Source organism: Pelecanus crispus, chromosome 4 (assembly GCF_030463565.1).
Source record: "Pelecanus crispus isolate bPelCri1 chromosome 4, bPelCri1.pri, whole genome shotgun sequence".
Taxonomy (NCBI): Eukaryota; Metazoa; Chordata; class Aves; order Pelecaniformes; family Pelecanidae; genus Pelecanus; species Pelecanus crispus.
In genome coordinates, this window is record NC_134646.1 from 70,231,980 (window position 1) to 70,254,626 (window position 22,647).

General features: G+C 41.8%; 1 protein-coding gene across 1 annotated transcript; it reads left to right on the forward strand.

Moving 5' to 3' along the window:
* Nucleotides 1–13,696: 13,696 nt before the first annotated feature.
* FGFBP1 (fibroblast growth factor binding protein 1) lies at nucleotides 13,697–21,161 on the forward strand. Its single transcript, XM_075709774.1, has 3 exons — nucleotides 13,697–13,707; nucleotides 18,983–19,135; nucleotides 20,420–21,161. Exons 1-3 carry the CDS (start codon nucleotides 13,697–13,699, stop codon nucleotides 21,159–21,161), a joined length of 906 nt encoding a protein of 301 aa, XP_075565889.1.
* The last annotated feature ends 1,486 nt before the right edge of the window (nucleotides 21,162–22,647 follow it).

Below are 22,647 nucleotides of genomic sequence, written 5' to 3' on the forward strand. Positions count from 1 at the left end.
GAGGCTTGGATTACATTTCATTAGGCAACACTATGCACCCTCAGCAAGTCAGTTAACTGTAACGATCTTGCTTTCAAATGCTTAAAAATTGGACATTAACTGAAATACCTCACCTGAGTGTAACAGTGCCGTGATTGTATCAGCTACATTACCATTTAATTGTGTTTAGCAGTAGAAACGTACAGTTGTGACGTTTCAGTTACCTTCTTGGTATGAAAGTGCTATTCATTGATGAAAGGATGAATTGAGAAGTGTTTGTGGTGAGTTTAATGCAATCTTCAAGTACCTTGTGAATGAATGAAACCTGCTGTTTCATTCATTTTAGGTTAACCTCTTAGTCCCCATATGCATAAGTACCTCAGGAAATCTGCTCAAGTGGAGATGGAATTTGTCTTTATTTTCTTGACAGAGGAAGAGCAGGCAAAAATGTTTATCTGGATTCCTGCAACCAGGGAGATCCCTGATATCCAGCCCCGTTGCTTGTGCTGCTAATTCAGTGCAATGGGAGGTAGTCCACCTGCCTCAAGATCCTCATGTTTAGGTTCCCACAGAAGCATCATGAGCATTCGCTACTTTGACAAGGTAAGCCTCCAAGAAAAGCAAAACGATGCATTTGGATAACCTGTGAATAAAAGGATGTGTATTTAACACACATAGTTAAGATCCAAGAAAGACTGGGGTGAGTCTAATAGCCACCAAGATGGTCGGGACTGGAGCACGCTCCTGTGAGGAGAGGCCAAGGGAGTGGGTCTTGTTCAGCCTGGAGAAAGCTTTAGGGGGGACCTAATAGCCACCCCCCGACACATATAGAGGATATCGAGCTAGGCTCTTTGCTGACTTGTGTGATAGGAGAAAAAGAGATTATGGCCACAAATTGATACAGGCAAGTTCTGACTTGGTGTAAGGAAAAACATTGACTCTAAGGAGGATAAACACAGGAGCAGGTTCCCCAGAGTGGCTCTGGAATCTCCATCTGTGGAGCTTTTCAAGACCAACTGGACGAAGTTTAAGCAACGTAGTCTGAATTCACTGTGACCATGCTTTGAGCAGGAGGTTGGACTACAAACCTCCCAAGTTGCTTCCTGCCCTGACTGATTCTATGATTTACAATGGAAACAGAAGAAAGCTTAAAAGTTCTGGTTATTCAATAATGAACACCTCTGTTAGCATCCATGTCTCCTTAAAGTGCAAAAAATGCTCTTGGATCAGCCATTCTAACTATATTGAATTGAACAAGAGAGATGATTTTGTTAAGTATGTTCTGGTGGCAGATATGATTGTTAAGTCAAATGCATTGTCTTGAGTAACTCCATGTTCCGTGCCTTAAAATGAAGTAACGGAAAATAAGAAAATCACCATTTGCAGTGTGTAGGTTATTTGTGTTAAAGTAGACCAAATCCACACCTCAATAATAATGTTGCTCAGTCTGCCTGTAAATCATCTCAACTATGCAGTAGTGCACTCTGGTGTTTTCTGAGAGAATTGTTTAGGTATGTTTCTGGTCATTCTTGCATGGTTTGCAGTCTTACGTTTTGCATTCTTCATTTTTCAATAGGTGTCGTAGTTGATACGGCATGGATTTTAGACACACAGATGTTCCACAAAAATAAGACAACAAAGGAAAAACTAAAATTTCCCAGTGTTGCCCATTGCCATTTCTGCTTCTTTAGGAGCTTTATGGTCGTTGATTTCTGTTTTCCGTTTCTCTTGCTGCTACTTTTCCCAATCTCTTGCTTTCTTCTCTGAAGTGGAGTCAGATGCAGCATAGATTTCTTTTGTCTCTCTCTACTTTTCCCCTTAACGAACAAGAGAATTGCTCTCATCAGACTTCACAGATCATTTTACAGTGAGGAAAAAGTATGTGATACGTATACAAGAACAGGAATACGAAAACAAAGCTGAAGAGATGCAGTCAGTATGATGGCAAGACATTGGTGTTGTCTCATGGACACGCCATATCAGACATACTGAGATCTATTTATTTCACTTTCACATCTTTGTATACAAAGTTAACTGCATAAACATTAGGCAGGAGGCCAGGTGCTGAAATTCCAGAGTAGCTTTGTTAGAGTATGTACAGAGCAAGAAAAAAACGTTTAGCCGATGCCTGATTTGGAGTGGAAGTTCATGTTCCCCTCCCTCTCCGCAGCAGGTTATAAAACTGCTCGCGTAACCAGCTGCTCGCCATCGGCTTCCAGCCCATGGTACGCTCCCGCTGCCTCCGGGCTTACAATGATTGTAGTCAGGAGGGGAAACAGAGCTGTCCTTTTAGGTCTGCTGGCTGCAGATGTAAAAAACTGCACGGCGCTCTCGCTGCCGCCCGTAAAAATTAACATGCAAATAGTGAAACGGGTTGCCCCTTTATTTGTCTTACCAGCGTAACGTGGTGTGCAAGGGGGCAAATGAGGCTGTAATAAAATTAAGCATTTGCCTAGGAACTGAAGAGGGCTAGAAACTTCCTGTTGCAGGAAATGGTGGGCAAAATTTAGGCCCTGAGCTCTGACAGAGGGGCCTCGCCATTTCCTCTGCCAAAAGAGCCCGGCAGGCAGGAGTGCTGCCCGCCGTTCTCCCCTCTCGCCCCCGCTTCAAGACAGGCGCAGGTCGCGTGGGTGCTGTCACCAAGGTACTGAGATGACCCAGAAATTTAATGCGGGAATCCACAAACTTGTGTCTGCAGCTGGGGGAGGCTGCCTGACGCCCTTGCGGTCACGCGAGAGCGCTGGCCAGCGTGGGAAGGTGGCAGGAGGCAAGGGTGGGGTAGGGTTTCCACATCTGTGTGCAGAAAACCTTACCCGAGGCTATCGTGGCTCTTTGGTGCCTCAGATGGCACAACCGAAGCTGAAGCTCAAGTGTTTGAGCAGCACCTGTTTTTGCATGGGGAAAAAAGTTGCATGGGCTCTGTGAGGGCCGTCTTCTGAGCGAGCTGCTTGCGGCCTGGGTGCGAACAGGCGGTGCAGGCCCTGGGGCACGGTGTACTGCGGGCTTGGGGGCCATGTTGCGGCATTGGGGTTGGGCTGTGGCTCTGGGGCCCCGAGTGGTGCGGAGGAGGGTGGCTTGCTGGCAGATGTAGGCATTTTGGCTGTTCTGCAGGGTCCAGCTGGGAGCAGCGGTGCTCAGGGGAGGTGTGGCTGGCAGGACCCTGCCAGGGGCTGGAGGCCAGGGCGGGAGAGACACTAATGTCTTTCAAGTCGTGTTGGTGAACTTGGGCTGTGGGGTGGTGGATTTGCCTCAAGGGGGGATGCCGGAGCAGACAGTGGAGACGTGGTTTGTCAGGACAAGATCTCCGTCTTTCCCCAGGACCTGCCTCAAATGCTGACATCCCCAGGGATCCATCCTGCACCACTTTCTCTCATCAGAAAGGTGTTCCAAGACCTGTCGTTAAAACCTGTCCGTAGAAATCTGTGTTGCATCTGCCATGAAGTTAAGCTACGCCAGGAGATATTTTTCACAATATACCAGACAAGAAAAGGTAAGAGCCGTTGAGTAGCACCAACGAGGAACATCATCTGTAGCCATCTGCTTTCCTTGCCTTCTTGAGCCTGAAATGTTTTACATAGTTGGAATCAACTCAGTAGCCTTTGGTTTTGCTTCACACTGATCGCATGGCGTCTGGACATCTTGGCTCAGGGTGAGTCAACAGCTGAAAGAAATCAGAAACACTGTTTGCTTTCAGCTTATGGAACTATAAAACTTTTTATAGAACATTACATATTTCACCGCAGCAACAGCAGCGTCCTTTGGCAGGAACATACTTCATTTGAAGTACAATCGATCAATCACAGTGATTTGACGGAACAGGCAAACATTTTTTTTCTTCCCCATTATTAATCATTTTTTGTGGAGGATTGTGTCATAAGTGTTTCTGACTTTGAAAGAATCCAGGATCCAAAATTAAAGATTACCTTAAATCCTTACCACCAGACAAATTATTCTTCTGGGTATATCATGGCCCTTTTTAAACATCTACATGTTAGTTGAACTCGAATAGCAAAGAGCAGTATACGACTACTTTGCAGCTTCCACATAATTTACGTGAGCAAAGAAAACATACTGTCAAGGACTAGAAAGCAGTGTAGAAAACTGACTGCCTTCAGTATCTGTGAGAAGAAAGGCATGTTGTAAATATCTGAGAGGAAGAAACCCATCTGAGAAGGAAATCCTCAGATAATTAATTTTCCATGTCATCATCATGTCTATGTTTTCTCCTGCGTTATCTAAAAGTTTTTCAAAACAAAAAAAATTTTTGCTATTTCAAGAGACGTGTAACAATCTATTGCTAATGTGCTTTCTACAGCAGCTCTGTGTAGTGCATCACTTGTCAGCCTGTAGACCTGGAAAGGAAAACTGAATACAACAGAATACTGAACTCAGCTAGAAGTTAGTTTCTCAGTTGTAGAAATTGTTTAGAACATTAATATATTTTATTTCCACATTGCCTTCTATTGGTACATTTCAGGATGTTTACAAAAAAAAAAGAAATATAAAGGTAACTTTCTTGCCTCTCTCTGACAGACAAGTATCGTTATCCATCTTCAAAAGGTTAGGAAACAGAGATATGTAAGGGGGCCTCTCACAGCAGATGTTTCGACAGAAGCTGGTTTGTTAAACAGTACTAGGTGTCTATTTAAGCAGAAACAAAAATTGAACACACATTTTTGTAATTCTACTAGATGAGTACACACATGGGAACAAAATCTATCCCTCACATGCCCCAGCTTTGGATCTTGAACATGCAGTGAGGGCTCTCAAAAAGAGCCAGCCCGTTACACAGTTTTACTGAGGCTGTAATCAGTAGGTTATGCATATGGATACAATAATGATGTTCTGCACTGCAGATTCTACCTCTTTCTCAGGTCTCGCTACCTTCTATTTTATCTGCTTGCATATCTGTTTGTCTGCATCTCATTAGTTCTTCCAACTGTAAATCTGTCATGCTGCAAAGTGCAGATTAATATATATATAGTATGCCTGGTGAATACAGACCTGCCTATGTGTGCCAGCACATAGTTTAATGTAAATCTCCCATCTGAATGCAACAGTGTCTCTCTGGTCTAGTTATGTTTGTACTTAATTAAAATTATTACTCTTTGGTTCTTTCTGTTCATTACCTTAAATATAATGATTCAGAGAAGGGAGAAAGAGCTGATAAGGAGAACAAAAAAAAATAGTATTTAAAACTTAGTCTGTGTTTTTATATTAAAACAAGCTTTGTACAAATAGTAAGCAACTGGTCTGGGGTAGCTGGAGGAACAGAGTACATATTGATGGGTCAACAGAAAAGAGCCTTTGAGAATGCCAAGTTCTCATTGATTATTCCAAAACTAAAATTCACAAGTCTCTAGATGGTGAGAAGGCAGCAATGAAAAAGGTTGCTTTTGCCCTTTGTAGTAATTTTATTTTATGCCATCCTTAAAATAAATTATGGTTTTGAAATGATTTTGTGAGATCATTTCATAAATTTTGTTCATCTTGAAAAATATCTTTTTGTTCTTTCAGAGCAGAAAATGTCCAAATGTTATTGTTTTTCTTCTTGATTGGCTAGCTCCATTTATTTTAAGATCTGAGGTCAAAACCTGACCAGAGCTAACAGAAAGAATCCCACAACCGTCCCTACCTATTCTGAGGCCTGGCTTAAGGAAACACTTTGTAAAAGCATCAGGAAAGACTGCTTTACCATGCTTGAGATGCACTCTTGTACTAATCAATAGTGGATGTAAGTTCAGACCACTGGACATTTATTAAAAGGGTGGTTTGCAGGCCAAATCTAGCAGCACCTGAAGTCTCTCTTCTTTCCGTATTTTCTTCCATTTCCTATTCAACCTCACGCGTTCAATCAAAAGTGTTAAACGATAAGTTTTTGTAAGTTATAGGCATACATCAGGTATCCTTGTGATGACTGAAAGCTATCTGAACAACCTTTGAGAACACTGGCCATTTCCAGTTCAGCTGTGAGAATGGGCAGGGGAGGTACAGTCTCTCTTCATACCACCTTTGTTCCTCCTGGAGGGGTGCAAGGGGATGGTGAGTGCCAGCACCTACTCTCCAGAATTCCTGCAGAGTATCAGGTGGTTCTCTTTTTTTATCTTTTCAGTTTGCCCCAAGCCTAATGCCTATTAGTGTTTAATGAAGTCATTTGGACTGTGTCATCATCAACACGCAGATAATATTCACTATCTATTAAATAAATGTTTTAAATATTGCATTAAATAATCTAAGATTCAGTTTCAGAAGGCTGTGGACAGGCAGTGTGGGAAATGGTTATGGGAAGGCTGTTCTTTACTAGATACAGCCTTCGGTCCTGCTCCCAACCAGCAGGTTAGTTAACTGGGATTTAGATCCTCTTTACTAACATACAGAAGAAAAATCCCCAAATTCCCTGAGAGCATGAAGTAGGACATAGATCTGAGATTCCTATACAGGCACACAGGAACAAATAGACTTAAACGTGAGTAAAAAGTTAGTTTGTGTAATTCATGTGATAACAGAGGGGAAAAGGGTAACAAACTAGAATTGGAATTGTAACATCACAGCATTCTGTACATTCTGATGTACAGAATTACTGCACTGCTTTTCATCCATTTTCAGAAAATGGGTTTCTGGCTGAACAGGGTTGAATACCTCTAAAAAATGTCCTAAATACTTAGAATACTGCTAGTCCTCTGCAAACCCATTAAAAAAAGTATTAATACCTAGTGTTTAGGATTATTAATTTCTTGTTAATGATCTCCACATGGAGGAGCTGTAGAGTTAAAAATGATCCAAGAAAAAATACCAACTTTTGAAAGAACAATATAGTCAGAGACATCATATCTTCTCTTGGTTAACTGAGCAAACCCCAAATCTATCATAAATGCTGAGGGATGTGTGTTCTTTCAGCTTCTGCTAACCATAACAAGTTGCACTAGAACTTGGAAAGATGGGTCAAGAAACCTCCTCCTTTGTTAATGGCTTCTATCCACTATATACCCAAACGTGCTGATCTCAATAAATGAAAATGGCAGGTAAGATCCATCCGTTTGCTTTGTCCTTTCTCTGGGCCTTCAGAGCCTTACATCAGATGTGAAAAGGCCGAGAGCCACCAGCCCACATGGTAGCTGTGAAATACAGACCTTTATAGTCATTCTTCTGACTTGCTGAGCTTTCAGCAGGACGTTTCAGAGCCCCTTCCAGATGTGAGCTCTTGAGCCTTACAGCCCAAGAGCGCTTAAAGGATGCTTGTACTATGTTTCAAAGACAACCCAAAGATTATGGAGGATAGACTTTATGGCTAATCCTGTCAGTGCATAGGTCGGACTATGGTGGCTGATGTGACCTGTGGAGGCATAGTTTGTGTTAGCCCAAGATCACTTTTCCCATGTAGCTGAAATAGTTCATTCAAATGTAGTGATCTAAGTCAGCAAAGGAGTTGTCACAACTGTGGCTGTGCCTTCTTGTTGTCTTTGCTGTGGTAACTGTGGTGGTTTAGAGGCATGGAGCCAAGGCGCTATCAGTGTAGCTCGGCCATCAGTATTTTTAGCGAACGGGAAGTTCTGCGCATAGACTGAAGGCTCTGTTGGTTTCTTTCCAACTGGAATCCACTGAAATAAAAATTTCTTTTAGTTATTTGCAGGATTGAAGGCTCTGTGGTGTGTTGACCCCAAACAGCAATGAAGCACCCACCAGCCACTCCCTCCCCCCGCCCAGTGGGATGGAGGAGAGAAATGGAAGAGCAAAAGACAGAAAAAAATGTGGGTCGAGATAAAGACAGCTTAATAAGTTAAGGGAAGAGGGGAAAAAACCCACCAAGTCATGCAAAGACATTCTACATCTTTTACAAGCAGGCTGATGCCCAGGCAGTCTCCGAACAATGGCTACTCTAGAAAGACTACCCCCAGTTTTATTGCTACGTGCAATGTCATATGGTATGGAATATCCCTTAGGTCTTTTTGGTCAGCTGGGGTCAGCTGTCCTGGCTGTGTCCCCTCCCAATCTCTTGTCCACCCCCAGCCTACTTGCTGGAGAGGGGGCAGAGTGAGAAACAGAGAAGACCTTGATGCTGTTTAGTGATAGCGAAAACATCGGTGTGTTATTAGCACAGTTCTAGTCACAAATTTAAAACACAGCACCATATGGGCTGCTATAAAAAATTAATTCTATCCCAGCCAGACCCAGCACAGTCTCCTACACCATAAAGTCCCTGGTTTTCCATTCCTGGTTTCCTTTTCCTGGAACAATTTCTTGGTTCCTGTTTCCATTTTCCCTCTATATTTAAAAAGTGTACTTGAACGTTTATTCCATAACATCTTGCTGTGCTTGGAACCAGTGCTGAAACCCACAGAATTATCAGGCAGTGATAAACTCATAAGAGTTTATGCAATATACTTTCTTAGTCAGGGTAGATCCATCTAGTGTCTCTCCACACACATACATACACCCCTTATTTCAACAAATATGTAAGTAAACCCACTAAGATTAATGGACTAGAATTCAATGCTTATGTTATATATACATCTCTGTATATTTGCACATGTATATTTATTGGTACAGCTTAATTTGTTTACAGAACAGCTTTAAGCTTTATGGAAAGGATCCTGAGAACAAAGACCAGAGTTATCACGGGTATCAAAACAGACTTTTGAAAGCCCATCTATTCTCACCAGGACTGCATTAGAGAAAAACTAGAAAGGAAATCTAAGTTGTTTTGATTTCTTAAAGTAAAAGGTAGAAAAGATAATTGTTGCATCTTCCTTGAAAAAAATACTGTTGATTATATCAGTTTAGATCAGATATGGTTTACAGAAGCCCAGACACAACCTCAAAAAAAATGGTCAGCAGCTAGGAAAGAATGTCTTTCTAGTATACTACATCTTAGCCCGTACATACTCTGTCTTCAACTCCATTCGTATTCATCCTGTATCATTCTGCAACCACACCCAAGGTGTGAAAGAATTTTACCACTGATCTGGTCAATATTTGACAAGTTCTAAACCACACCATAACCTTCAGCTGATCTTGGTTCCCTTCACCTACGCAGGATCAATTAGTATTTTTGCTGCCTATAAAGGAACTAATTCAGTGGAGACTGCTGTGTGTACATCAGAAAAAAACTAAAACAAGTGCCTAAGTCATTTCAAATTTCCACTAAAAAAAAAAAAAACCCTTAACTTTATGAGAAGGTGGATTAGAACTAGAAGAGGGCTGAATCTCATTTCTTACCCTCGTCTGCCTTTAGTAAGTCCACCCATAGTGGCTTAATGCAAAGGCTTCTTTCAGCTATTCATCTGAATAAGCATATGGGGAATTTTTTACTGCAATGCTTTATCAAGAGATAAGGCATTTGTGACAGCTGAAAGAATTTTTTGGTTGGAGCGTTAAGCTCAGTGCTTATGGTAAACAGTGCTGCTCATAAGACCTTGTGTTCTAGCGATACGTGTCTGATGATTTCAAGTAACGTGTCAAATTCTTCCTTCTCATATATATGCATGACTTGCCATTACCCCGAGTAGACCCCAGTCCAATGGCAGGCAGTAATTTACAATGGCATCTTTTTATTATTTTGCTCATTTTATCTTTCTGTAGGAGAGCAATCCTTTGTCTGATTGTATTTCTGAAGCTGTTCTGGTCAGACAGACAGGCTCTTGCATTGCTCTAAGCTATAAAAATCTTAGCAGGCTAAATAGTTCAGATGGCAATTAGTCAATAGTTGTTTCCCCTGGCTGCCAAAACAACTTGAGCATGTCCTGAATATAGTCAATCTATGCTAATAAATCAAGCAGCCAGCCTGCTCAAATAAAATCACAGGACAATGAAATGATTGTGCTTGGAGAGTCTTTAGCTGTGATTGAGATAGAGAAATGAAAACTTCCATTAGAGCCAAAATTAAATGAAAATATATAAAATTCAGATTTTGAGGTTAAGTGCTTCCTGATATTGGAAAAATCAGTATGAAATGCCCACTTCAGTATAGTATCCCTCTATTTTACATTATTTTTCTTCCAAGTTTTTTTTTCTTTATAAAATATAGCCTCTGTATCCTGTGAAAACTAAATTCTAAAGAAGAGGAAAAACCAGAGTTTTTCGTATCTATCTAATCCTGTCTCTTCTTCGGTGATCCTGTAGCATTATCAGATGCAAATATGCAGGGACCAATATCTTAGGATCTGCTTAGATTGGGATATGTTTTCCACTAACTCTTGTTTAGTAACAGTCATGTTTATCATGGTATCAGTATTTAACATCCTGTATAGAAGAGGGTAATCATGTTTAGTTAGCAATGGCAATTATTTACACTTCTTTGTCTTCTAATTGTTTCAAAATCAAGGCAAAATTTCTCAAAGGTTGGTTCAACATACTTTCACAATAAAATTAAGGGAGAAGAGGCATCTAAAATTTTTTTTATCCTTGTTTGAATTTGGAAAACCTCCTCCTACCAAGGTGAAACAGTGTCAACCCAGTTTGGCATCCAAGTTTTCTGTCTCCTGTGTACATGTGGTCCACAAGAGTTTTCCTCTGTTTTATCTAATGAAGCAAGAGGGATTTCCTCATCATTTCAGAAACACATTCCTTAATGGTCATGCTCCATCACTGCCTTGGATCTCCTTGGGTTGGTTAAAACCACTTATATTTTTTCTGAAAACACCACTGTCCTTGCCTACCAAGATAAAGCAATACTCCACAGGTCTGAAAACAAGCTCTCCCTTTTCTGACTGCATGTCAGACTGCATTCAATGAGCAGCTAGGTAATAGATGAACAACTGCTGACTGCCAGGTATGAGCTGGGAGCCAAGAGGGTTAGAGCTCTGCTGAAGAGAAACTACACCTTGGCAGTAATGAATTTCAGGATATTTTAATCAAAATGTTGCCAACATAGTGCAGCAAGTAAATGAAGAATAACACTGCAGGTAAGAACTAGTGAATTCATAGAAGAGGAAGGTAATTAGGAATCATAGAATCATAGAATGCTTTGGGTTGGAAGGGACCTTTAGAGGTCATCTAGCCCAACCCCCCTGCCGTGAGCAGGGACAACTTTAACTAGATCAGGTTGCTCAGAGCCCCGTCCAACCTGACCTTGAATGTTGCCAGGGATGGGGCATCCACTACCTCTCTGGGCAACCTGTGCCAGTGCTTGACCACCCTCATTGTAAAAAATTTCTTTCTTATGTCTAGTCTAAATCTATTCTTCTTTAGTTTAAATCTATTATTCCTTGTTCTGTCACAACGGGCCTTGCTAAAAAGATTCTCCCCATCCTTCCTGTAGGCCCCCTTTAAGTACTGGAAGGTCGCAATAAGGTGTCCTCAGCTTTCTCTTCTCCGGGCTGAACAACCCCAACTCTCTCAGCCTGGCCTCATAGGAGAGGTGTTCCAGCCCTCGGATCATTTTGGTGGCCCTCTTCTGGACCCGCTCCAGCAGGTCCATGTCTTTCTTGTGCTGATGGCCCCAGAGCTGGACGCAGTACTCCAGGTGAGGTCTCACCAGAGCAGAGTAGAGGGGCAGAATCACCTCCCTCAACCTGCTGGCTACGCTTCTTTTGATGCAGCCCAGGATACAGTTGGCTTTCTGGGCTGCAAGTGCACATTGCCGGCTCATGTCCAGCTTTTCATCCACCAGTACCCCCAAGTCCTCCTCCGCAGGGCTGCTCTCAATCTCTTCATCCCCCAGCCTGTATTGACATCAGGGGTTGCCCCGTCCCAGGTGCAAGACCTTGCATTTGGCCTTGTTGAACCTCATGAGGTTCACACAGGCCCACCTCTCCAGCTTGTCCAGGTCCCTTTGGATGACATCTCGTCCTCCTGGTGTGTCAGCCGCACAACTCAGCTTGGTGTCGTCTGCAAACTTGCTGAGGGTGCGCTCGATCCCACTGTCTATGTCATTGATGAAGATGTTAAACAGCACTGGTCCCAGTACGGACCCCTGAGGGACTCCACTTGTCTCCGGTCTCCATGTGGACATCGAGCTGTTGACCACGACCCCCTGGGTGCAACCATCCAGCCAATTCCTTATCCATCAAACAGTCCACCCATCAAACCCATATCTCTCCAATTTAGAGAGAAGGATGTTGTGGGGGACTGTGTCGAACACTTCACAGAAATCCAAGTAGATGACATCCATTGCTTTTCCCTTGTCTACTGATGCAGTCACTCCTTCATAGAAAGCCACTAGGTTGGTCTTGGTGACAAGTCCACTAGTTGGACTTGCCCTTGGTGAAGCTGTGCTGGCTGTCTTGAATTGCCTTCCCGTCCTCCATGTGCTTGAGCATATCTTCTAGGAGGATCTGCTCCATGATCTTCCCAGGCACAGAGGTGAGGCTGACAGGTCGGTAGTTGCCAGGGTCCTCCTTTCTTCCCTTTTTAAAAATGGGTACAACATTCCCCTTCTTCCAGTCACCAGGGACTTCACCTGACTGCCATGACTTTTCAAATATCATGGAGAGTGGCTTGGCAACTCCATCAGCCAGTTCCCTCAGGACTCTGGGATGCATCTCATCAGGTCCCATAGACTTGTGTACACTGAGGTTCTTCAGGTGGTCTTGAACCTGATCTTCCCTTACAGTGGGAGGGGCTTTACCCCCCTGCTCCCCATCTTTTGGTCCATCGATTTGGGAGGGGTGAGGAGAGAGGTTGCCGGTGAAGACTGAGGCAAAGTAGTTGTTGAGTAACTCAGCCTTCTCCTCGTCCATTGATACAAGTTCGCCTTTCTTGTTCATCGGGGGGGTATGCTTTCTTTAACCTTCCTTTTCTGGTTGATATACCTGTAGAAGCTCTTCTTTTTATTTTTTACGTCCCTTGCCAAATTCAGCTCCATCCTCGCCTTGGCCTTCCTGACCTCCTCCCTACACAACTGGGCCGTTTCCCTGTAATCCCCTCAGGACACCTGTCCCTGCTTCCACTGCCTGTGCAGTTTCCTCTTACTCTTTAGTTTGACCAGCACGTCTTGAGTCAGCCATGCTGGTGTCTTCCCTTCCTTGCCTGATTTTTTACACTTGGGGACTGATAGCTCTTGTGCTCTATGGAAGGTGTCCTTAAAGATCTGCCAACTCTGTTCTGTTCCCCTGTCCCTGAGGACCGTCTCCCAGGGGGTCCTTCTGACTAACTCCTTGAAGAGCTGGAATTTTGCTCTGCTAAAATTTAGGGTCCTGACTGTACTCCTTGCTTTTCCCATGCCCCTCAGGAGCGTGAACTCCACCAATGCGTGATCACTGCAGCCCAAGCTGCCTCCAGTCTTGACATCACCGATGAGCTCACTTGCGTTGGTGACCATCAGGTCCAGTATCGCGTCCCCTCGGGTAGGGATGTCTATTACCTTAGGAAGTTGTCGTCTATGCATTCTAGGAATCTCCTGGATTGCCTACAGGTCGCCGTATTGCTTTTCCAGCAAATGTCAGGGTGGTTGAAGTCCCCCAGCAGGACAAGAGTCTGCAAGCGTGAAGCCTCCTTGAGCTGGAGGAAGAAGGCTTCGTCAGCAGGCTCCCCTTGATCAGGCGGCCTGTAGTAGACACCAACCACAAGGTTGCCTTTGTTGCCTCTGTCTCTGATTCTTACCCATAAGCTTTCGACCTGCTCGAGGCTATTCTTCAGGGACAGCTCTTCACATTGTATTGATTTCTTTACATAGAGGGCAATGCCTCCGCACCTCCTTCCTCGCCTGTCCCTTCTGAACAGCCTGTAGCCATCGATAGCCACATTCCAGTCGTGGGATTTGTCCCACCAAGTTTCGGTTATGGCAATCAGGTTGTAGCTTTCTAGTAGCACAGCAGCTTCCAACTCTTCCTGTTTGTTCCCCATGCTGTGTGCGTTCATGTAGAGGCATTTCATCTGGGCTGTTGGCCGTGTCACCTTCTTAGTGGAACATCCCTTGTTTCTTTTGGGGTGTTTCATGAAGGTTTCCTTGTGAGCTCTATCTATCTCAGGAGCCCCCGGCTCATCTCTGCAAGACTTCAACTGTGCTCCAGCATCCCCATCATGCCTCTGGGCAACAGGTTGAGGGCTCACAGTAGCACCCTGTCCCTCTAACCATTGTGTACCGTCCCACAGCTTGTCACAGGCAAGCCTGATATATTCCCCCTTCCCCTTCACATCTAGTTTAAAGCCCTGTCAATGAGCCCTGCAAGCTCCTGAGCAAAGTCCCTCTTTCCCCTTTGAGAAAGGAGGCTCCCATTTGTCGCCAGCAAGCCTGGTGCCATGTAGGCTGTCCCATCGTCGAAGAACCCAAAGTTGTGATGGTGGCACCAGCCACGGAGCCATGTGTTAAGAGATTGGATCCGCCTCTTCCTACCAATGTCACCTCCCACAACTGGAAGGAGGGAGGAAAAGATAACCTGTGCCCCCAATTCCCTCACTAAGCGTCCCAAGGCCCTGAAATCTCTTTTAATCATCCTTGGGCTGTGCACTGCAACTTCATCACCACCCATGTGGAAGAGCAGTAAGGGGTAGTAGTCCAAGGGCCATACCAGGCTGGGAAGTCTCCTGGTGATATCTCTGACCCGGGCTCCTGGCAGGGAGCAGACTTCCCTATGATGAGGGTCCACCTGGCATATGGGACCCTCCGTTCCCCTCAGGAGGGAGTCTCCTACAACTATGACACATCTTTTCTTTCTTGTGGAGGTGGTAGTAATATGGGGGGGTAGGTCTTTGTAGTCTTGGGTACTCTTCTGGTGTAGATGGATTGATGCCCACATCGTCCACTGACTGGTCCTCCACATCTAGAGCCTCATACCTATTGTGCAGAGGCACCTGGGGGGTCACGGTGGGCAAGGAGAGGGTTCGCTTGCCGCCCCGATTGTGGACTTGTTTCCACTCGCCGCTTCCCTCTAAGACCCTGCCTACATCCTGGTGGGGGGAGGATACTGGCTCCCTTTCGTCACAGGCTTTTTCTGGAGGCTGTCCCTGGTCAGGTTTCCAGGAGCTTGGAGTGTGATTCCACGTGTCTAATACTAATGTCATTCTTTCTTCCACCTGTCTAATACTAGGGCTACTAATGATGGATAAAATGATTAAGCTGTTCATTTCACTCACAGATAGCCACTGTATGAAGGAGCAGTGTTCACTTAATTTACTAGTGTTTCAGGAATTTATTTCTTAATGGAAATGCCTGAGCATCTGCAAATAGGAGCCTCAGCATGAACTGGAGTTTGCTGTATCAGAACCTTACCTTTTAGTCTTGTAAGATGTTCTTCTTTTTATTAGCTTATAATTAATATACGGCAGTCATACAGTTTCTGTTGTTCTGTGATTAACTTAAAGTTAACACTTGTTTGAATTAGCTAGTTTTTGTTTCTTTCTTATTTGGGTTTCATGATATCAGTTTTCACGTGGATGCTGTTCTGTCAAATTCACTTGTCAGTTTTGGCCAGTTTGTGAAACAATTGGATGCTGTTAAAGACTCAATGAAGAGAGAATCTGGTGCTGCTTTTTCATGCTTATTTAACTAATATGAATTAAACCCCAGGTCAGAAGTAACTGAAAATTATTGTTAACTGATGAGTTTTCTTCAACATCCTTTCAAATAATTATGCCTCCATGTAAAATAGTTAATACACAGATCTCAGTGCACTGAAACCATCACCACATTTTAAATTAACTAGCCTCTTCCAGAGCAATGCCAATAGGCTATGGAATATTCTGAAGTGTTGGGTACAGGCAGTGAGATACAGAAAGGCTGGCATTGGTGCTACTGCCCATGGGACAATTTTTTGTTGCTATGTAAGAGGGCTTCAGCATTTAGGGCTGTCAGCTTACTGGTTTTGTAGATACTAGATTAATAGGTTTTAAAAAGGAAATAAAGTTACCATTTCCTTGCCTGAAGCTTGTTTACCTAGAGATGGAAGTAAGGTGCCAGAGAACAACCCACCGCTACAGTAAAAAGGGTATTGCACTTGGAGGTAGGGGTGTGACTGCCACATTTGTTAACATATTTAGTCTTTCAGCAGGTATTTTCAGCAACATGGTGTACACCTACAGCCTGCGCATGATTATATTTCATTAGTAAACAGTACATGAACAGGCTAGTTTGTTTTAATTATAGTAAGAACTGCATATTAAAAATGTGTGCCTATACACTGAAAATGTCTGATTTATATGCATTGGTGGTGTTCATTTACTTACAGGGAACACCTGGAATGCTAGTCACATTAAAAACAAACAAACCAACCCCCCACACCACACACCCCCCACCCCAACAGTAACTGCAGCTTAACATCATCCATTTAGTCAGGCTGGTAATTTTTAAAGGAACTCTAGATGTAGAGTGCTTAATGTCATTCTTCAGGTCTTGCAGCAAATATATATTCACTTCTAGTATATATGTGAAAGTAGAAAGTGAGGTTTATAACACACATGCCTGATCCTGTTCTTTTAACAAAGTTTGCAAACTTACTCTAGAGAATCACTGTGAGGTTCATCATGCCAGGTGACAGTTTTCAAGGAAGCCTGTGCACAAACTGGTTAAGCTAAAAGGAAAATTGTGACAGAGGGACTGATTCTACACATGTCCCTGGCATCCCCTTAAAATCAGGTCCTCCTTTTATATCTTTGGAACATCTCCTGATGCAGTGAGTCACTCTCCATCATCAGGATTGCTTGAATGCTGCAGAACATAATACGGACATTAATTTGAAATGTAAGCAGATGTTCACTTCACTGATGCTGGATCTATTTTAATTCACTCTGCCTGAGCATTTGTGCAGAGAACAACATCCTGATGTCTACACATGTGACTGACAAATAGCTGATATGCTTATATGGAGCCGTATTTGTAGGTGGTCAAGGGAATTCATTGATCATTTACAATTTGTAATTTAAATTAACTTTTTACTCTTTGTATATAAAATTAACTTTTTATTCTGTGGGGAAAAAAGCTATAAATGAACAGAAGCCTCACAATGTCACATAGATGACACCACAAGGAAATTGCAGTTTGCAAATAATGCACCAATGCAACTAATAGTTCAAATTATAATAATTTCCTATATAAAAATACATATCTTTGTGGATAATATATAAGCAGCAATAAGGACTAACTTAGAAAATACTGCACTTCTTCCACGTCAATGAATCATAGTTAGGAATAAGGATAAAACCTCTTCCTCTCTTTGCTTGAACAGCAGAAAAACACCAGCTAGATTTAATTATAACAGTTTTAATGAAAATTTAAAAATGCTGGTTAATGGTCCCAAGTTTCAGTCAAAAGATGGCAGAAATACGTCTGGATTAAGATTTTCTATACAAAACTCACACTGGGATTTGGGTATCCATATTTGTAATTCTCGATTACTTTTTTTTGCTAGTGTTGCCAGATGTTTTCTGTGCCTTTCTATTTTGATAACTAAACAGCTCCCCATAAATATGATCTTGTCAAATTAGCTGTTCAGGTTTGCCATATGTTGCATGGATCAAATTGTCTTTCGATTTCTAGCCTGTACTCTTTCTTCTGCAGCAAAACTGCCTGCGGTTTACAAGCAAATGGCGTTTCAGCTCAGCAGAGGGCAAGACTAAGGTATAGTTTAAAATATGCATGACAGAAAGAAAAAAAAAACACACTTCCTTGGAAATCCTAAATTCTTGGAAAACCTAAATACTAATACTCCAGATGATACTGTGGATACTATGTGGGTCAGGATTCCTGAGCAAGATAGTCCCTCTCTTACTTATCTTTTACATTATCCTTGTTCTCTAATTCCCATCCAACCTGACACTGTTAAACATTTTCTGATCCATGAGTCATCCTTACGCCTATTCCTTAGCCCTTGCCAGTGCTAAAACCATAAATCTTTCACATTTAGTGGGCTGTTGTGAGTAGTTTCATAGTAACACATGGCAATCAAAGGTGCACAAGGCAGATCTAATGGCTGAACTAGATAAGAAAACGTCCAAGGTAGCTGAACATACATAGATAGATTAGGAATAGTCCTAGCACACAGATCAGACCCTTGGTATTTTAAGTAAATGAATCCCATTCCCCACATTTCTGTCCTGCACTCATTGCAGAATTACACTTCTGATTTTTTTACAGGAAGTTAACAGTCTCCTCATCACCAAAACACTCCAACAATGCCGTGCCTATAACTTTGTCCCTTTGTCTCATGCCATTTATATCTAACGGGAAAGAGTCAGAGGAAGACCTGCCTTACACCAATTTCTACTTTTATCTCTTCTTGTGTCCCACCTTGTATTCTTGTAAGTATTTCCCAAGCATGTATTACAAACGTTACTTTTCTCCAGTAAAACCACCTGAAGCAACCCAGCTACAAAGGCACTAGCTACTCTATCCATTCTTTAAGGGACGCCTATTCCCAACTCTGAATGCATTTTTATATTTGTCCAATGCTTGTTCTTTCACTGTCATCATCTTTTTCAGTCTAATATGTATTAGACATGGTCCCATAATGAAATCTTGTGATATAACCCACTTCTTTACACACACAAAAGCTGGGCAGAGAGGGAGGAGCATAGATCAGTGCTGTGCAATTGATCCCTGCCCTTAGATCCCATACAGTCACTAATTCTGAGGGAACTTGTATTTGTTTCTGAACTTTGTGATTATGACTATCTCACCATAATGAATGCTGTCCTTGATGCAGAATAATTACTTATTTTGATTTTTAAATGATCTCAAATATATTTTTGTGACAGGAGGTAATGAGATGTTCAAAAGTTAATTTTCAAATGCTTTGTGGAATCGTTTTCATTTCACAAAGTATCACTGAACACTACCCAAATTCTGCTAAATACAATAATGGTAGTGCAACTTGTTGAGGGCATTGTAGGGATACATCCCTCAATGGCTGGAAAAAGCTCTTTTAGAGAAGCTCATGATCTAATGAATTTCTTATCATTGTTCATAAAGAGGGAAGGACTTGGCTAAAGTAACATCTGATTTACACAAACACACCTTGTCACCCCACCGTGACTGCTGTGGGTGGTTGTTTGGGGTTTTTTTTGTGCTAAGAATGAGAAGTGGCACTTTTCCAAGGAGGTGTGTCACAGGTAAATGAACACAGCACTGAAGTATCCTATTGTGTTGTAACAGTCTTGCTGGAGACCTAAAGGTGTGTCTCTACCTTTATAAATACCACGCCGCTTTTACAACTAGCTCTGATCCTTTTGAAAGAGACAAGTTGCATCAGGAGTTGCGTTTGGATATCTCCAAGCCCTGCACAAGGTATGCCTTTTAGTTATCTTTTGCACTGTTCCACTTGCAACAGAAGGTTACTGTCACATCTTTATTCATTTTAATGCTATTAGTTGCTGTATTTGCAGCAGAACTGTACATACTACCTGATGTTCCCTGAAGAGGGTTTTATGGAGTGAAAATCTCTGTGTATGTATGTAGTATGCTTCATAAGGCATGAAGCAAGTCAAGTAAGAACTATGCAGAAGTAGGACCTGCTCACATCTGCTGCTACCTATATATTCTAGATTCTAAATTTATGTAACTAAAGATATTTTCAGATAGCTGAATGTTGAAACAGGTTCCTTATTAGCGTGCCTACACATGAGCTTCTGCTTTCTAACACGGAAACTTGGCCACAGAAACAGCTATGATGGAAACATTGGAAAAAAACATTTAGGGATTTAATCAACTAAATGTCAGATTTAAACCCTCTACTATTATGGTAGGCTCTGATCCTGAAAGCTGCTTCATAAAGAGAAACACCTACAGACGTACATGTGCTCTGTGCAGACGCAGGGATCAGCTCATAATAATTTGCTAACTAGCTACATTTCAAAACTGAAGTTGCATATTTGTCCCTTGAATTTCATAGCTTTAGACACAGCTGCAGGTATCTTCAAAAGCAAAGAGATAGTTCTGTTTGTTTAGCAGTCAAAGCAGCAAAGAATGCATCAATAGTTACTTTTTGATGTCTGGAAAGACTGCTATAATTATTCTTTTTTCAACAGAAAACTGAAATACTGGTGTAACCAGTGAATTAAGACAATTTTCAGGATGCCTAAGAAATAATTTTGCTCAGGTTGAACCAAATGGTTTCCTTTCTGTCTGGCATATTTTTGAAGAATAGCCAGAGGTTGGAGTCAAAATCACTTATGTGCCATTTACAAAATGGGACATCATGGGAACAACAGCTTTATATGTTATAACTTAAGATATCCATCTGAGATTGACAAATCCCAGGTTCAAATTCTTTCACTGAGTGCAGAAGAGAGTTTAATTAAAGTACCTCAGTCACTGGGCTGTAGCACATCCTGGGAGTGAGTCTCTTCTGTTCCATGTTGCATAGATAATTAAGTAATTGGATCAGAAGGACTTACTCCATAGCCATCTACAGTTCTCAAGGATAATACCTAATGGTTCTAGAAACCACAAAGGATATTTTAAGTTGGTATCAAAGAGCACTGCAATACCATGTCTGAAATACTGCAACTGTCAAATGGGGTCCAGCGTTAAGTGAAAGTGTTTCTATATTTTTGTTTGTTTATTTTGAAGGCAGATAACAAACAAAACAGAGACCATGAGGATCAAAAGCTTTGGACTTCTTTGTGTGTTGATTCTGGCCTTCCAGATGCTGCTAGCCAACTGTGAAAGACAGAAGGAAAGAAAAAAAGGAAGACAAGGCATAGAAGACAGTGGAAAAAAACAAACTGTATCTAACCAAGAAAATGAAAAAGGGCAGAAGTCAAAAGGAGGAAAAGCATCTCCTAAAGGCAAATTTAAAACCAAAGAAAATGCTGAGTGCACCTGGGCAGTGGCCGACATGAATGCTGCTACTCTGCATGTGGAGTGCAAGCATGGTGACAGCAAGTTCTGGTGCGAATTCTCTGGAGACCCTTCCGCCTGTCCACAGTATGCAGCAAACCAGAAATCCTACTGGAAACAAGTCTCCCGATCCCTAAAGAAGCAGAAGCAGATCTGTCAAGACCCCAAAAGTGTCCTAAAATCTAAATTATGTAGGAAAGGCCCACGAAGTGCTCATCTCAGGTTGGCCCGCTCAAGCCTACTAACATCAGTGAGTCCTGCAAAAGAGACCACAATTCATCACGCAAAAGAAATTGTTCAGACTCCAGCAGCTGCCTCTGTGACTGAAAAAAAGCTAGAACACAGTCCTCAAGACTGTGTTGAAGACATCGATTATATTGATCAGAAAAAGGTGGCTGAGGAATACTGTCCAGAAAGCTTGCTTTCTTTCTGCAACTTTTTTATCACAATGGTGCAAGATAAAAAATGTTGAGGAAGTGTTTCTAAAGCTCTGTGTCACAAAAGTCCGGTCTCACCTAAGTTACTGCAAACTATTCCAGATTTTATTCTCATGTTATATAGTGTATATAAGAAAGAAAAGGCATATATTTTTCTGATTTTGTATATACACAACAGACTACACTTGACATACCTGAAGATGTTATACATTTTATTTGCACGTAGATTGCTACACAGGTATTACCAATGGATGTTACATGCTCTACACAGACGTATATAAGTAGTCTCTTTGCCCCTCTTTGAGCTGTGCTAGCCAAAGTGATGAATTCAGTGCTATGCACTTCTTGGTTATGTACAATACTTTTGACCTAGAAATTATTAAGAAAAATAAACTTCAAAATATATTCAAAATATTCCCTCTCTCTCTGTGTTTAACTAGATTTCTCTGTAAGTGCTAAGCCTTTGTCAAAGATTGATCTTTCACAGGATCTAGGCAAAGTGTTCCTTATAAAGCAGTTTTTAAAATACTTCTGCAACTTTGCAGACTTCATCTTTCTCAGCCAGTGCATGCAGCATTTTGATAGGGAACTACACTAACATTAGGTTTTCATCATCGTGATAATGAAGGGCAATAAGATTTTCAGATTTTTCCATAATTTTGCAAAGCTTCAGCTTTCAAGTCTCATCAAAGGAGGTCAGAGAACTTTGCGAAGTCTAACTCTCTCCTGTCTCCTATAGTATGAAGCATATTACACTCATTTTCTGGCAGGTAAACAGAGATGCAGAGATAAAATGACTTATACAAGTTGGTACATAGGCCCAGGACTGGACCCCTTACTCAAGCAGCTAAAGCACTTGTGCTCGACTCTGCCTGTATGTTCTTTTGAAGTTCCATTTTCTGTTATCTTTATGTATGGACAACACTAATAAATACTTTTCTATGCATTAGACTTCATCTGAATTTCAACAAAAGAAATCCAAACTCTACAAGAATAGACATTTTAGAAAATGTAAAGCTAAATAACAACTGAACTTTGCTAATATTTGAAACTCTAGCTGGAAGAAATGTAATATACAACTTACACTTTTCTGGTGGCACATGGCTGGGAAGGATGGTCCCCTACCACAGTGGTCCAATTGGAGAAACTTGAACTTTCATGAAATACAATTTTCCTGAGCATTTCTAGTAAATTATAATAATATTTCTCTTTCTTGAGAAAATACAGGCAGTTCCTTTCTATAATTATCTCACTGTCAGAATATTTGAGAAAATATTTCTAAGATGTTATGAGTAAATGACCTCCTGCAACTTCCCTCTTTTCCTTCATTGTCACGTATACTCACTTTTTATTTAAATGAGCATGTCTGGGGAGGGCATTTTAATGCTACTCTGTCTTGTTGCTACAGCAATAAAGGCCCTTACCATTACTGAATATCGGTTAGGTGTTTTTTTGCAGTGAAGAATTAACTTAGCAAAAATACTTAAATTTAGATGGAAGTCCTCAATAAGAGAGAAAGTC

Coding starts and splice junctions, on each gene's coding strand:
- FGFBP1 (XM_075709774.1), top strand. Junction 19,136..20,419: donor ATCTCCAAGCCCTGCACAAG/GTATGCCTTTTA, acceptor TTTATTTTGAAG/GCAGATAACAAACAAAACAG.